A 16,273-nucleotide genomic window follows, 5' to 3' on the forward strand; every position below is an offset into this window, starting at 1 on the left:
TAAAAGGTGGAACACAGGAGATTTTAGGGTAGTGAAACTTCTGTATGATACTGAACTGTGGATATATGTCATTATACATTTGCCAAAATCCACAGAACATACAACACAAGGAGTGAAATGCAATGTAAACTATAGATTTTAGTGAACTCATGTTCTTTCCAACACAACATGCAGTCCAGGTTATCCAGGGGTGAAATAAAAATTATGTTCTATATATGTAAAATATTAAGATGTAACAAAATTAACCTCCAGATCAAACTGTTCATAATTCTTAATTTTTACAAGGATTCAATTTTAAACAATAAATTTAAATAGGAAAAAAAATAGTAAGTAACTACTCTACACTCTGCATGCCCCCACATACTTGCTGGTTCTTGGCACCAGCTGGGTTGTCTGGTGAGCAGTGCCCCTTCCACATCAGGCCAAGCAGCAGAGAGACCAATGCTGGTGCCTAGGATTTATAGCCTTCTTTCACCCACATGCTATCCCAGCCAGCCATACAAGCAGGTGATCCTTTTAAAACCCAGGTGGGAAAGAGCCAAAGACTAGGAAGATTCTTACCAAGTGGAGTGACTCGGGGCTGAACATCCTTCAGAACTTCATGCAGCCACTCCGTGAATCGAACATAATAAAGATCAGAGAAAATGTCATCAACCCGTCCATTTTCGAAAAGATACTGAAAGAAAAATAACCAATAAAAGGTACTGCTAAGATTGAGGGGAAGCAAACATTTTTCTACCAGTACCATCACTTCTGCCTACCCATTCCTCCTGATTAACAAACCAACACAGCGGGTCAAAACTGTGCAGTATATGGCACTTTCACAGTACATGTCAGCATGTGAACTGCCTCTCGCCACACTCTTGGTCAGTGGGGCAGATTATGTAAATGCTATTTCACCCAACCAAGGTACTGCCCTGCGGTAGCAAAACACATGATACAGGCTCCAGGTCCAGTCTCTTGTTAGCTTGGTGTAAGTTAAGTAACTCATATAAGTCTTTTAATTTTGATGGCTCAGTTTCCTTGTTTATAAAGAAGAGATGACTGTGCCTGCCTTCCAGGACTGAGATAGCATAGAATGAGACAGAGCATGTAAAGCAATTCATCCAGTGCTCTGGGTGATTGGTAAGAAAGAGAAACAAAGCGGGAGATGGGCTTTTCTTGGGGCTAGAAAACAGGATGAGTTCCAACCAGCAAGTGTTCTTCCATTACACTGTGGGCTTCTCCACAACAGCATTCAAATACTGAGAAATCCACCTCTATTCTCCTAAACTGCCAGTCCTAAAATAAGTTTGTTAATCTTCATCTTAGATGTCCTGAAAACCTAACTACAGTTGTATATTCTAGCTAGACTCCTTCAAATAATTATTTTGCATTAATGCAGGGAAAAAGGAGAAAACAAGCTATGTCAGCATCATACTTTGTTTTGTATAACTTACTTTTAGTAAACTACATGTTTACTTTAATGAAAAATGTTATATAAATAGTTTATGATTTTAAAATGAAGGCGCTAATATACCATATATTTTAACAGAAGTTTTCCTAAATAGTGGGATTATGATGATGTTTATTTTCTAAAGTGCATATGTACACAGTGCCCTGGTGGCTTAGTGGGTTAAGGAATTGGTGTTGTCACTACTGTGGCCCTGTTTACTGCTTTGGCAAGAGTATCCCTGGCCCTTGAACTTCCCACATGCTATGGGCGTGGCCAATAAAATAAAATAAAATAAAATGGATATGCAGATCTTTTCCAATTTATTCTTTAAATGAAAGCAGATTTATTCAGGGAGATATATACATTCCATAGACAGTGTGTGCATCTCAGAAGGCAAGAGGCCTCCAATTTTTAAAAAAGTACATTTAAAAACTGATTACAGGAGTTCCCGTTGTGGTTCAGCAGAGATGAATCTGACTAGCATCCGTAAAGACACAGGTTCAATCCCTGGCCTCACTCAGTGGGATAGGGATCTGGCGTTGCTGTGGGCTGTGGTGTAGGTCGCAGATGAGGCTTGGATCTGACCTTGCTGTGGCTGTGGTATAGGCCAGTGGCTACAGCTATGATTTGACCTCTAGCCTGGGAGCCTCCATATGCCACGGGTGTGGCCCAAAAAGACAAAAAAAAAAAAAAGAAGAAAAAACAACAACAAAAACCCTGGTTATGTAGTTTACTATAACCACTTGCTTGCCATTTTACTAATTTGACTACCCCAAAATAATACCCAATAGGAACACAATTCAAACATGTTCCTATGAGGTTCTGTTTCCTACCTTTTGAATACACAGGAAAATATAGTACAGCACATCTGGGTCATAGGGTTCACCTTCTCCATTTCGAGCTTCCCGTGTCATTAGACACAGCCCATAATTCAACTCGGCCACAGCAGAAGAGATGAGATCTTCCTGGAATCGCAGCAGTTGACGCCCTGCAACACAAGTCCCAAAGGTGAACAGGTGTCCTAGCAACAGCCATCTCTTTACTAGATGTCCATATCCCTGGAAGGAGTTGCCTATCAGGGTGCAGGAAGCTTCCTTTCCACAATCCTTCCTACTTCACATATCCCCAAGATATTCACATTATTAGGGCCAAGACATGAACTCAAATACCCAAAATCTACCGAATTAAATATGAAGAAAAAAATGAGGATAATGCTAAGAAAGAGGACCCATGAGTGCACTCACTAGTTCTTATTTCCTCCCTGAAGTCTCTCTGTCCAGATCTGCTAGGTCCACTCCAGAAACTCCTGTGTACAAAATGCCTGGTCTTGGGAAAACCCCACAAATCCTGCTCATTTGTAGCAAGTCAGGCCTGCTGTTGCCCGCTTTGAATTCAGCATACTATTTTAAATGGTGCTCCCTAGTCTCCAGAGCCAAGGGACAGCATTTTCCTGCCATTCAGTCCTCCCACTGCTTCAGTAACACTGCATTGTAGACAGAGTCCAACCTCCTTTCCTTTCCAAACACTTACTGCCAATGGGTGCCAGTCTGTTCTGAGCATCCTTCTCTAGCTCAGCGTTCTTGGTCTGTGCCCAGTTTTTCCATACTTCAAGCCCTTCTTCTGGTTTCAGAGAATTTGGAAGTAGAAGTTCTGGGGAAGGCTGTGGCTGTGACTGTGGTTCAACTTCAGCTACTTGGACAGTTTGAGCCTATGAGAAAAACCATTAAATGTGTCAATACTAATTCGCATTAGACCTTTGCCAAAATTGCCAGAAAAATGTTGCTTATAGATCTTTAAATTAAAAAACCTCCTGGAGTAGTTCCCATTGTGATACAGTGGAAATGAATCCGACTAGTATTCATGAGGATATGGGTTTGATCCCTGGCCTCACTCAGTGGGTTGGGGATCCAGCGTTGCTGTAAGCTGTGGTGTAGGTCGCAGAGGCATCTCAGATCTGGCATTGTGGTGGTTGTGGTGTGGGCTGGCAGGTGTAGCTCTGATTCAACCCATAGCCTGGGAACTTCCATATGCCTCGACTGTAGCCCTAAAAAAAATAAAATAAAAAAATTCTTCTTATCTATGGAAAATGAACTAAAGAATAGACATGGAAGCAGGTGCTGGTGGCCTAGAATATGAGGGCAGCCATGAAATGATTTAAGAGATTCTGAAAAATCTGGTGGTAGAAACAACGTGGCTTGTCGACAAACTGGCTGTGAGAATTAATGGAATGCAGACTCAAGGATGACTCTTGGGTTTCTGGCTTAAACAAATGGGTGGATAATGGTATCACTTTCTGAGATGGGATAGTTTTTGACAGTGTAGATGTGATGCTAATGAAGAACTGAGATATCTTCAACAAACCCAAGTAAATAAAAAGTAGGCTGCTAAATGTGTGGGAAGTGTCCTAAGGACAAAGGCATGGTCTAGGCAGAAAGGTCTGTGTGTCAACACGGCACAGGGGCTGCATATGAGTTGAGACATGGGCTCCAGAACCAGACTGTCCAAGATTGAATGCCAACTCTGCTACTTACTAAAGGTGGCTTTGGCCATGTTGTTTAATCTCTCTACGCCTCGGGTTTTTTCATTTGTAAAATGGAGATAATAGTACATACCTCTTAAGGTTGGTGTGAGAATTAAATGAGTTAATATATGTAACACTAAGAACAGTGCCTGACAGAAGGTGTCAGTGATTATCATCTTCTGAAGTAGTCATCTAGAGGATTCTGAATGTAGTGGCAATGGACAGAAATCCCTTAGGGAGAAAAGAGGGTAAGTACTGAGCTCTGAAAAACAACATGTATGGCTCACATAGAGTAGGAGGAGGCATCAGCAAAGTGTGCTGAGAAGGAAAAATAACCAGTGGGGTAGAAAGAAAAGCAGGAGTGTATAAAAACACAGAAGCCCTATGGACAGTTCCAAGAAGGCAAACATAGTCTGCTATGCTATGTAGTGCTATAAATGAGATGAAAACACACATCTGTTGGATCTGGCCACAAGGAGGTAGGTCACTGATCATCTTGAAAAGAGAAGGCCCAGCCATGAGTTAAAGAGAAAACTGGTTAGCAAGGTGAGTCAGCCTGTGCAGATAATGTTTTTCAGGCCCCTGGGAATAAAGTGGAGAAACGGGCAACAGATAGAGGTGGGTGTGAGTTCAAAAGAGGGAGGTTTCACCACAAATCTGACTTTAAGACATGCTATAAAAGAGTTTTCAAAAAGGTATGCCAGGTTAAGGAATACATTAGCTCTCTTTAGGGTACAACTCACATCAAAGCAAAATTATCTTACCATTGGCTATCAATGCTCCAAGGGCAGAGACTAATTCATCTCTGATCCTGAGGACTGAGAACAGAGCCTGAATAGGAGGGCAATGGGATGTTTGTGATGTAAATGGAAAAATTAATCTTTCCTGCATGATGTATTCTTCCCAATTTTTCTGGTAATAATCCTTGACATACATCTCCTTTGCCAAAGGGGAGATGTCCTCTGAAGAACAAGAACACAAGCTTACTAACTTTTAACAAACTCCAAAAAAGATTATCTCCCACTGAAAGGCCCAGATGTGCAAATTATAAGCAGAGACCAATAAGCAAGAAGAGTCCTAAACTGCAATTAAGACCATCAGGCCAAGACAGCAGAGGAGAAGCTTGATGCACTCCATCCCTATGAGCAAAAGCTTAGCACAGAGCACCATTACAAGTCTCCCAGGTAGTCTCTCCTACATGCAATCATTTCTACACAACAGTATTTGATTCTGCTTATTATCATGACTCTTAAGATACTGGAAAAATTTTCTACCACAGATCAGACCACCTCTTCACTTTGTGAAGAAAGCCGTTTTACCCCCTGTACTAACTCCTCTCCCACAGTTCCCCTCCTCTCATGTTAACCCTAGGCTATATTCCTTGTGTCTACCCCAGGCTCTGTATTCATGTTGCTTCATTCTTCCGTCAATCTAAGATATAAACTAGAAGTCAAATGCCACTTTAATCCACATAGATGCCTCTGCTATTTTAACCTTGAATGATTTCTGAATTCCCATTTTGTCATTGTGTGTATAGCGCACATTGTCATACTTGATTATGTTGCTTTATAAATAATTTAAAGAAATAGAAATCATACATTCTTACTTCCACTAGACTATCTGCTACCTGAAGCAATGACTCTGTCTTGTTCTACTTCTAGACTGATAGCTGGATATTTAACAGTTCCTTAACAAAGTCACCCAAGATTAATATACTGCTGCCTCTATGAAACCACTCAGCTATTGTTTGATCAATCATTTATGGCATGAGTTTCTGAGTGTGGTCCCTGGTCTAACAATGCTTTGTGCCAGCTGCCTCACACACATTTCCAGAGCTCCTTTTGATGAGGCACAGTGCCTTCAGCACCCCCATGAGTCAAGACGCTCTATAGCCACGCTAAACGTCTGCTAGACAAGTGACCAGAAACTTTACAGATTTAAAAGGTAAATCTGTGACAGCCTCGAGATTAATAATTAGGGGAAAAAAAAGAGCCAAGGATTTTTTTTTTGGGTCTTTTTAGGGCCACACCCAAGGCACATGGAGCTTTCCAGGCTAGGGGACAAATCGGAGCTGTAGCCGCTGGCCTATGCCAGAGCCACAGCAATGCCAGATCCGAGCCATGTCTGTGACCTACACCACAGCTCACAGCAATGCAGGATCTTTAACCCTCTGAGCAAGGCCAGGGATCGAACCTGAATCCTCATGGATACTAGTCAGATTCATTTACACTGGGTCATACCTGCCTGCAATTCTTGGAGGATTTCCTGGGAAAACAGGGGGTGACTGTGGTTTGTTGTGGTGGAAAGACACTGGAGGCAAAGATCATGAGAATAATCATCAAGGTGAATTCTTCTAGAGGTGGCCATGTTGGAAAAATCGGGCCCCACCTTTCAGCAAACAGGCTGCCTAAAGACCCAGCAGGCACACAGCCACTTCTAACCACACAGAGACATAGCCCCACCCATCAGAGGGGTAAGAATCAGCTCCACCTACCAGTGGGCAGGCACCAGTCCCTCCCATCAGGAACCCTGCAGAAAACCCCCAAACAAACTTCAGTCACAAAGGGGGCAGACATCAGAGAGGATACAACCCTATTGTTTGCAAAAAGGAGACCACACCAAAAATCTACACAAAATGAAAAGGAAGAATTATGACTCAGATAAGGGAACAAGAAAAAAATCCAGAAAATCAGCTAAGTGATCTGGAGATTATCAACCTCCATGAAAAAGAATTTAGACTGACGATAGTAAAGATGATTCAAGATCTTGGAAATAAACTAGAGGAAAAGATTGATAAATTACAAGAAACAATGAGCAAAGAAATAGAAGATTTAAATATTAAGCAAGCAGAGATGTAAAATACAATAACTGAAATAAAAAATTCACTTGAAGCAACCAACAGCAGAGTATAGGATGCAGAAGAACAAATAAGAGAGGTAGAAATCACTGATGTGGAACAGAAAAGAGAAAAAAGATTTAATAGAAATGAAGACAGTCTTGGAGTTTCCACTATGGCTCAGTGGAAATGAACCCAACTAGTATCCAAGAGGATGAGGGTTCCCTGGCCTCACTCCGTGGTTAAAGATCCAGCATTGCTGTGAGCTATGGTGTAGGTCGCAGATGTGGCTTGGATTCTATGTTTCTGTGGCTGTGGCACAGGCTGGCAGCTGTAGTTCTGATTTAACCCTTAGCCTGGGAACTTCCATATGCTGCAGTTTCAGCCCTAAAAACAAACAAAAAAACCCGACCCCATCAAAAAATGGACAGAAGACCTAAACAGACATTTCTCCAAAGATGACATACAGATGGCCAAAACACACATGAAAAGATGTTCATCATCACTAATATTATTAGAGAAATGCAAATTAAAACTACTATAAGGTACCACCTTACACCAGCCAGAATGGTCATCATCAAAAAGTCTACAAACAAGTGCTAGAGAGCGTGGAGAAAAAGGAACTCTCTATTACACTGGTGGTGGGAATGTAAATTGGTGCAATCACTGTGGAAAACAGTATGGCAAGTCCTCAGAAAACTAAAAACAGAATTACCATTTAAACCAGCAATCCCACTCCTAGGCATCTATCCAGGGAAAACGTGACTTGAAAAGATACATGTACTCTAATGTTCATTGCAGCACTATATATACAACACCCAAAGACATGGAAGCAACCTAAATGTCCATCAACAAAGGAGTGGATAAAGATGAAGTACATACACACAATGGAATATTACTCAGCCATAAAAAGGAATGAAATAATGGCCTTTACACATGGCCAAAAAACACATCAAAAGATGTTCATGGATGAACCTAAGAATTACCATGCTAAGTGAGGTTTGTCAGACAGTGAGACACAAATGTCATACTCTATCACTTACATGTGGAATCTAAAAAAAGAATACAATGGAAGTTCCTGTTGTGGTGCACCGAAAACGAATCTGACTTAGTGGTTTCGATGAGGTTGAGGGTTCGACCCCTGGCCTCGCTCAGTGGGATAAGGATCCAGTGTTTGCCCTGAGCTGTGGTGTAGGTTGCAGACGCAGCTTGGATCCTGCATTGCTGGGGCTCTGGCGTAGGCCGGCTGCTACAGCTCTGATTGGACCCCTAGCCTGGGAACCTTCATATGCCGAGGGTGCAGCCCTAAAAAAATCAAAAAGTAAATAAATTAATAAATAAAAATAAAAAATAAAATAAGAAAAGAGTACAATGAACTTATTTGCAAAACAGAAATTCACAAATTTTGAACAATTTATGATTACCAAAGGAGACAGGTTGTGGGTGAGGGATGGGCTGGGGTTTGGGATGAAAATGTAAAATTGGGTTGTGATGATGGTTGTACAATTACAAATATAATAAAATTCATTGAGTTTTTTTAAAAAATAAAAAACAACAAAGATTTTTGACAGTTCTATTTTTGCAACTTTTCTATAAATCTAAAATAATTTGATACTCATGTGGCAACAGAAGGGTGGGGGAAAAAACTGTAACTGCAATGTATACATCTAAGGATAACCTGACCCCCTTGCTGTACAGTGGGAAAAAAAAAATAAATAAAAAAATATATATAAATAAATAAATAAATAAAATAATTTCAGGGAGTTCCAGGGTGGTCTAGCGGTTAAGGATTCGATATTGTCATTGCTATGGCACAGGTTCAACCCCTGGCTCAGGGATTGGAACTTCTGCATTCTGCAGCCAAAAAAAAAAAAATTAAAATTAAAAAAACCTTTTATTTCAACTGTGGCACAGTGAGTTAAGAATCCATTGTTGTCTTTGTGGCAGCATAGGTTCAAGTGGGTTAAGGATCTGGCATTGCCACCACTTTGGCGTAGGTTGAAGCTGTGATTTGGATTCAATCCGTGGCCTGGGGGAACTTCCATATGCCTTAGTGCAGCCAAAAAAAGAAAAAAAATTAAAAAGAAAGATAAAGAACACAACTGTCCTCACAGAAAACTAACCAGGGCTTATCTTAACACCTTTGAGAAGTCCCACTGCATAGGTGGCTTATCCAAGACTCACTTTTAAGAAGACCCATCAGGGGAGTTCCCGTTGTGACTCAGCAGTTAACAAACCCGACTAGAATCCATGAGGACGAGGGTTTAAAACCCTTGGCCTCGTTCAATGGGTTAAGGATCTGGCATTGCTGTGAGCTGTGGGATAGGTAACAGGCGAGGCTCGGATCCTGCGTTGCTGTGGCTGTGGTGTAGGCAGCCACAGCTCTGATTGGACCCCTAGTCTTAGGAACCTCCATATGCCACAGGTGCAGCCCTAAAAGGCCAAAAAAAAAAAAAAGCCCATCAGGAGGTCTTTTAGATCTCCTAATTCACCTATGCTGTGTCCACAGGTGATAAAGACGGAATAATTTCAGTCTTTCCATTGTGATGAGTTCATAGCTTGCGTGCTATAACTACAGGGGTTCCGCTAGATCTATTCATTTGTGACTCAGAAAGCAGTTTCTGGGATATAGATGACACTTGGGGTGACCCATTAGTCTCTACCTAGAACTTTACTCTTCCTAAAAAAAGATCACAAAAAAACACCCCAGGTATCTTAAAGCAGTTAAGGGTCATTTCATTTACTTCCAGGTACCCAGCTAGAACTCCTGCCTGTTGCATAGCTTCACTTGCCACTTCTGGCTCCTCTCCCCTGCTCTAACTAAAATACTAAATACTAATTACCAACATCATTCCAGTAAACAAGCCAGAGGTGGCCAGAGGTTTCCAGGCAAGTGCTATGTTGCGTTGGGTCCCAAGGGAGAAGGCTGCCCTACAGGTAAGTCTCACTTACTGAACAAGTAACCTGGAGCTGCTGCTGCTGCTGCTGCTGCTGCTGCGGTGGCGGTGGTGTCTGTTCCTGGGGAGTTTGTTGTTGTGGCTGCTGCTGGGGGTCCCATATATGGACAGTCTGAGCTGTATTCTGGTATGTGCCTGCCACGGCTTGCACAGCCACTGGAATGTGGATGTTGCCATTCATGAACTGTGCTGGAAAGAGAGAGTTTGCAAGGGTCTGCACTACCTCTTCATGGGAGTTTTTCACGACAGATGTGGTGCCCACCATCTTCTCCTTGTCATCCTCCAGCTTTACAGCTGTCAGGGCTGTGGGTGAGCCACTGACATGAACTGCATTGTAGGCTTCCTGGGGAATGGCAATATGGGTAATGCTCTGCTGTTGAGGGTCCCCCCGGGGCTGGGCAGAGTAAACAGGGATGGTCCAAGTTTCTCCCGTAGGGCTAGTAATGGTCCCAGTGGCACTGTATAGGTGGGCACTGTCTACTGTCAGTAAGTCTGGCCTCAAAGACACGTAACTCTGCTGCTGGCCCTGTGGAATGGCCAGCACGGTAGCCACTGGCTGCCCTGAGATGGCATAGGACACAGTGATGGGCATGTCCACTTTGCGCTTCTTCACTGGCTGGAGGACACTGGCCGTGCCAACTCGCCGTTCCCCTTCCCGGGGTGAGCCCTGCTGGGACGGTGGTGGGGAAAGGGCACCCACAGTCTGGATTTGGATCTGCTGACCCCCAGCAAGTGACTGGCCAGCCACCAGCTGAGCCTGGATCTGCTGATGTGGGATGTGCTCCTCTGGGATCTCTGCAGCCTGGATCTGCTGGGCCGCCTGCATGTGCTGCACCTGGATCTGGGCCGCCTGAAGCTGTGAAGGGCTAGGGCTCTGCAGAGATGGGGTCTGGATGGAGGGGGCTGCCGGCTGTGCTGCTTGGCCTTGGATCTGCACCTGGACATGGATGGGCTGCTCTGCAGGCTGGTGAACGGTGAGTTGTGGGGAGAGCTGCTGAGCCGAGACCTGCTGCGGAGACTGTTGTACCTGCACCTGTACCTGCAGGGACAAGATTCACCAGTGAGTGAAGCAGGAAACATTGAGGATCTAGCCCCAAAGTGTAGAAGAGATCTCAGGCAGGAACCCCAGGTAACGTGAAGAGGAGCTGCCATACCCAAGGCTTCTCAAGAAGCCACAATCTCTAAAACCATAGGCAGAATTCTCCAGCATCACACTGCACTCAGTGCAACACAACACCTGAGAGCAAGCAAGACTATCAACTGGAAAACATCAAAACTTTTGCTCATTTCTTTTGTTTTCTTTTTAGGGCTATACCTACAGCATATGGAAGGTCCCAGACTAGGGGTTAAACTGGAGCTGCAGCTGCTGACCTACACCACAGCCACGGTAATACCAGATCTGAGCCACCTCTGGGATCTACGCTCACGGATCTTCTAACCCACTGAATGAGGCCAGGAATTGAACCCACATCCTCATGGATACTAGTCAAATTCTTAACCCGCTGAGCCACAAAAGGAACTCCATTAACTTTTCTTTTTAAATTCAACTGCTTTTGTTTTTGCATAATGACATAGTAATAATAATTTCTAAATATATGTTTAGGTGTATGTTCAAAAAACAGTTTATCCACATGGTTAGTGATAAAAAGTGTGGGGACACTGTTCTAAAGGGCCAGAAAGACAAGCATATTCCACAAGCATTCACTTTCCAACTCAGGATCAAAACCACTCCCATCATAGACAAGTAGTAGTAAACAAGGAGATGAAATTCTTGAAAGCTCTTTTAAAGACATCTCCAACTTTGCTGCCGAAATGCTGGCACTGATGGAGTTCCTTGGTAGCTTAGTGGGTTAACAATTTGGCACTGTCACTGCTATGGCTTGGGTTCAATCCCCAGCCCAGAACTTCCACATGCTGTGGGCGTGGCCAAAAAACAAAATGCAGGCACTGGTGAATGATGGCTAAGAGTGCTTATTTAAGATATTTTTGTTTTAATAGAGAAGCCACTGAAAACTCCCATAAGATTCCTGATAATTTAATCTAAGTTACTATATCCTGGACCACACATTTCTGATAGTAATACAGCTCATGTCTTACTGCTGTTACTTCAGTGTACAAAGCAGCAAGAAAAGATGCTACACATAGTATGTAATTTTAGAAAAGATTTTTCCATCAGACACATACCTAAATTACTCGGAACACGTAAAGGAATTAAGAAGGTAGAAAATAAGAAAGCAGATGAATGATTATAAACATCAAAAAAGATAACCAAAGATGGTGCTAGGACAACTGGCTATCCAGATAAAAAGAATTAAGTTCCTAATATCATACACAAAAAATGGGAGAGGATCTAAACAGACAGTTCTCCCAACAAGATAAGCAAATGGCCAGTAAGCACATGCAAAGTTGCCCAACATCATTATCCATTACGGAAACGCAAATCAAAAGCAAAATAAGATACCACTTGAAACCCACTAGGACAATTGCAATTAAAAAAGATAAATGTTGTACAGAACACTGTAAACCAGCTATAATGAAAAAATAAATAAATAAAAATAAAAAAGATAAATGTTGGAGTTCCTGGTGTGGCACAGTGGGTTAAGAATCCGACTATAGGGCTCAGGCCCCTATGGTTAGGCACGGGTTCAACCCCTGGCCCAGGATCCAGCACTGCCACAGGTAAGACAGAGGTCATAGCTGCAGCTCAGATTCAATACCTCACACAGGAAATTCCAAATGCCGCCATGTGGCCATAAAAAAAACAAAAACAAAAAACAAAAGGATAAATGTTGACAAAGGTAGAAAAACAAATCCTCACGTGCTGCTAGTGGGAATGAAAAATTGGTGTAAATGCTTTGGAAAACAGTCTGGCAGTTCATCAAAAAGTTAAACATAGCATAAGAGTTCCCGTTGAGGTGCAGCAGAAACAAATCCAACTAGAAACTATGAGGTTGCAGTTTTGACTCCTGGCCTTCATCAGTGGATTAAGGATCTGGCATTGCCATGAGCTGTGGTGTAGGTCGCAGACGTGGCTCGGATCCTGTGTTGCTTTGGCTGTGGTGTAGCCCAGCAGCTGTAGCTCCAATTCGACCCCTAGCCTGGAAAGCTCATATGCTATGGGTACGGCCTTAAAAAGCAAAAAAAAAAAAAAAAAAAAGTTAAGCATAGTATATGATAAAGATATGAAAACTGATACAACCTAGCAATTCCAATCCTAGGTACATAACCAAGAGAAATGAAAACTATACTCACATAAAAATTTGGTAATGATTATTAATTACAGCATTGTTTGTAATACCCAAATAGGAGTTCCCATCATGGCTCAATTGAAACAAATGTGACTAGCAACTGTGAGGACGCAGGTTTGATCCACGGCCTTGCTCAGTGGGTTAAGGATCTGGCGTGGCTGTGGTGTAGGCCAGTGGCTACAGCTCCGATTTGACCCCTAGCCTGGGAATCTCCATATGTTGCGGATGCGGCCCCAAAAGGCAAAAAGCAATAAAAATAAAAATGAAATCCTCATATGCTGCTAGTGGAATAAAAAATTGGGGTAACTGCTTTGGAAAACAGTCTGGCAATTCATCAAAAAGTTAAACATAGCATATGACAAAGATATGAAAAACGATACAACCCAGCAATTCCAATCACAGGTACACAACCAAGAGAAATGGAAACTATACTCATATAAAAACTTGGTCATGAATGTTAATAGCAGCATTATTTATAATACCCAAATAGGAGTTTCCATCTTGGCTCAGTGGAAATGAAATCTGACTAGCATCCATGAGGACACAGGTTTGATCCCTGGCCTCGCTCAGTGGGTTGAGGATCTGGCTTTGCCATGAGCCGTGGTGTAGATCACAGATAAGGCTCAGATCTGGTGCTACTATGGCTGTTGCGTAGGCCGGCAGCTACCGCTCCGATTTGACCTGTAGCCTGGTAACCTCCATATGCCATGGGTATGACCCTAAAAAGACAAAAAATAAAATAAAGTAAAATAAAATAAAAACAACCCAAGTACCCATCAATTGATGGATAAATAAAAAGCAGTATTTCCAAACAACAGAATGTTTAATAAGAAAAAAATAAAAATTTTGTTTGTTTTGGCTGTGCCCAGCACATGTGGAAGTCCCCAGGCCAGCTATCAAACTTGCATCACAGCAGCAACCGAAGCTGCTGCAGTCACAATGACAGATCTTTAACCTTAGACACCACAGGAGAACTCTGGAAAAAAATAAAATTTGGTACATTCTACAAGACAGATGAACCTTGAAAACATTATGCTAAACAAAGTCAATCACGTATATTGTATGATTCCAGGTATATGAATGCCCAAAATAGGTAAATATAGAAACACAAAGACTGGTGGTTGTCCAGGAGCCAGCAATAGGGGAAATATGAAGTAACTGCTAACAGGTACAGAGTTTCTTCTGGGAGATGATGAGAATGTTCTAAAACTATTATGATAATGGTTGCACAATTCTGTGAACAGACTAAAAATCACTAAGATGTACACTACAGGTGAATTATTTGATATGAGAAATATCTCAATAAAGCTCTTACTAATTTAAAAAAAGATAAGAAAGAGTTTACCTAAAAACACAGGCTGGAGGAGTTCCCGTTGTGGCTCATCAGTTAACAAACCCAACGAGCATCATGAGGATGTGGGTTGGATCCCTGGCCTCACTGAGTGGGTTAAGGATCCAGCATTGCCGTGAGCTGAGGCATAAGTCGCAGACGTGGCTCGGATTCTGCATTGCTGTGGCTGGCTACAGCTCCCTAGGATGGGAACCTCCATATGCCGCAGGTGCAGCCCTAAAGAGACAAAAAGACCAAAAAACAAAAACAAAAACAAGCATAGGCCTTGAGAACACAGACTTGAAGTGATGCTGTATTTTCCTGGTTGTGAATCCTCTAAGTTTCAGTTTTCTAAGGAATAATAAAAAGGGCAAAGTGTAGTTTCCATGCTATCATCATCATCACCTAGGCATTCATTAGAAATACAACCTCTCAGGCCCCACCTCAGAATTATTAAATCAGAAACTCTGGGGAATGGGCCCAGCAATCTTTAACAAGTCTTCCAGGTGACTGATGCATGCTCAAGTTTGAGAATCAGTGCTCTACAACAAGGAGATAAAGGAAACTATGAAGCCCATTACTCATAATAGCAGTTTTCAAGCTTTTGAGACTCAGGACCCTTTCAAAAATTGAGGACTCCAAAGAGCTTTTGTCTACATGAGTATAGATATCAATATTTACAGTATTAGAAATTAAAACTAGGGAACTTAGAAAAAATCAATCCATTAAAAATTACGACAAGGAGTTCCCATTGTGGCGCAGTGGTTAACGAATCCGACTAGGAACCATGAGGTTGCAGGTTCGGTCCCTGCCCTTGCTCAGTGGGTTAACGATCCGGTGTTGCCGTGAGCTGTGGTGTGGGTTGCAGACGCGGCTTGGATCCCACGTTGCTGTGGCTCTGGTGTAGGCCGGGTGGCTATAGCTCCAATTGGACCCCTAGCCTGCAAATCTCCATATGCTGTGGGAGCGGCCCAAGAAATAGCAAAAAAGACAAAAAGACAAAAAAAATAAATAAATAAATAAATTACCACAAGGTTCCCACTGTGGTGCAACAGGATCAGTGGCATCTTTTTTTTTTTTTTTTGTCTTTTTGCTATTTCTTAGGCCTCTCCCGCGGTATATGGAGGTTCCCAGGCTAGGGGTCCAATCGGAGCCGTAGCCACCGGCCTACACCAGAGCCACAGCAACGTGGGATCCAAGCCGCATCTCTGCAACCTACACCACAGCTCACAGAAGCGCCGGATCCTTAACCCACTGAGCAAGGGCAGGGACCGAACCCGCAACCTCATGGTTCCTAGTCGGATTCGTTAACCACTGCGCCTCGACGGGAACTCCAATCAGTGGCATCTTGAAAACACTGAGACACAGGTTCAATCCCTGGCCCATAAATCAGATTAAGGATCCAGAATTGCCATAGATGCGGCTTAGGTCACAATTACAGCTCAGATCTGATTCCTGGCCCGGGAACTCCTTATACCACAGGGAGGTCAAAAAAATGGGAAAAAAAAATTACCACAGGAATCAATATTAATATCAACATAAATAACATACTCTTATGAAAAATACTTTTGTCAAAACAAAAAAATGTATAGTAAGAGTTGCATTATTTTATATTTTTGCAAATCTCTTTAATGGTTGACTTAATTACAGATAGTTGGATTCTCATATCTGCTTCTGTATTCAATCTATTGTGCACACATCATACGTGGCCTCTGCAAAACTCCAATGTATACTCATGAGAGAATGACAGTGAAAAAAGCAATTAACATCTTCATATTATAATAAACAGCTTTGAGAAACCCCGAAAGGGTGTTGAGGACCGCCAGTCCCTGAACTACATTTTAAGACCCACTATTGTAGATTAAATACACGGTACATTTCTAACTATGCTGTAACTTGCTTAAAAACAAATTTTTAAAAATCTAGTTATTACTGAATTGTAGTTC

At 42.3% G+C, this 16,273-nt stretch overlaps 1 protein-coding gene across 7 annotated transcripts in view; it reads right to left on the reverse strand.

Annotated features, from left to right (window-relative positions):
* Window positions 1-16,273, reverse strand: part of QRICH1 (glutamine rich 1) — a 50,712-nt gene that overhangs the window by 9,173 nt on the left and 25,266 nt on the right. For all 7 annotated transcript variants that reach the window (XR_002337951.1, XM_021070646.1, XM_021070647.1 and 4 more), the window contains 4 exons: window positions 9,745-10,788; window positions 2,966-3,143; window positions 2,269-2,423; window positions 562-676 (listed from right to left, as the gene is read on the reverse strand). Coding sequence is in view for 6 of the 7 variants with exons in the window: in XM_021070646.1 (XP_020926305.1) it covers window positions 562-676; window positions 2,269-2,423; window positions 2,966-3,143; window positions 9,745-10,788 (1,492 nt within the window). In the remaining variant the exon portion in view is untranslated. The remainder of the gene's footprint in view (window positions 1-561; window positions 677-2,268; window positions 2,424-2,965; window positions 3,144-9,744; window positions 10,789-16,273) is intronic.

The sequence above is a fragment of the Sus scrofa genome, chromosome 13 (assembly GCF_000003025.6).
Source record: "Sus scrofa isolate TJ Tabasco breed Duroc chromosome 13, Sscrofa11.1, whole genome shotgun sequence".
Classification (NCBI taxonomy): domain Eukaryota; kingdom Metazoa; phylum Chordata; class Mammalia; order Artiodactyla; family Suidae; genus Sus; species Sus scrofa.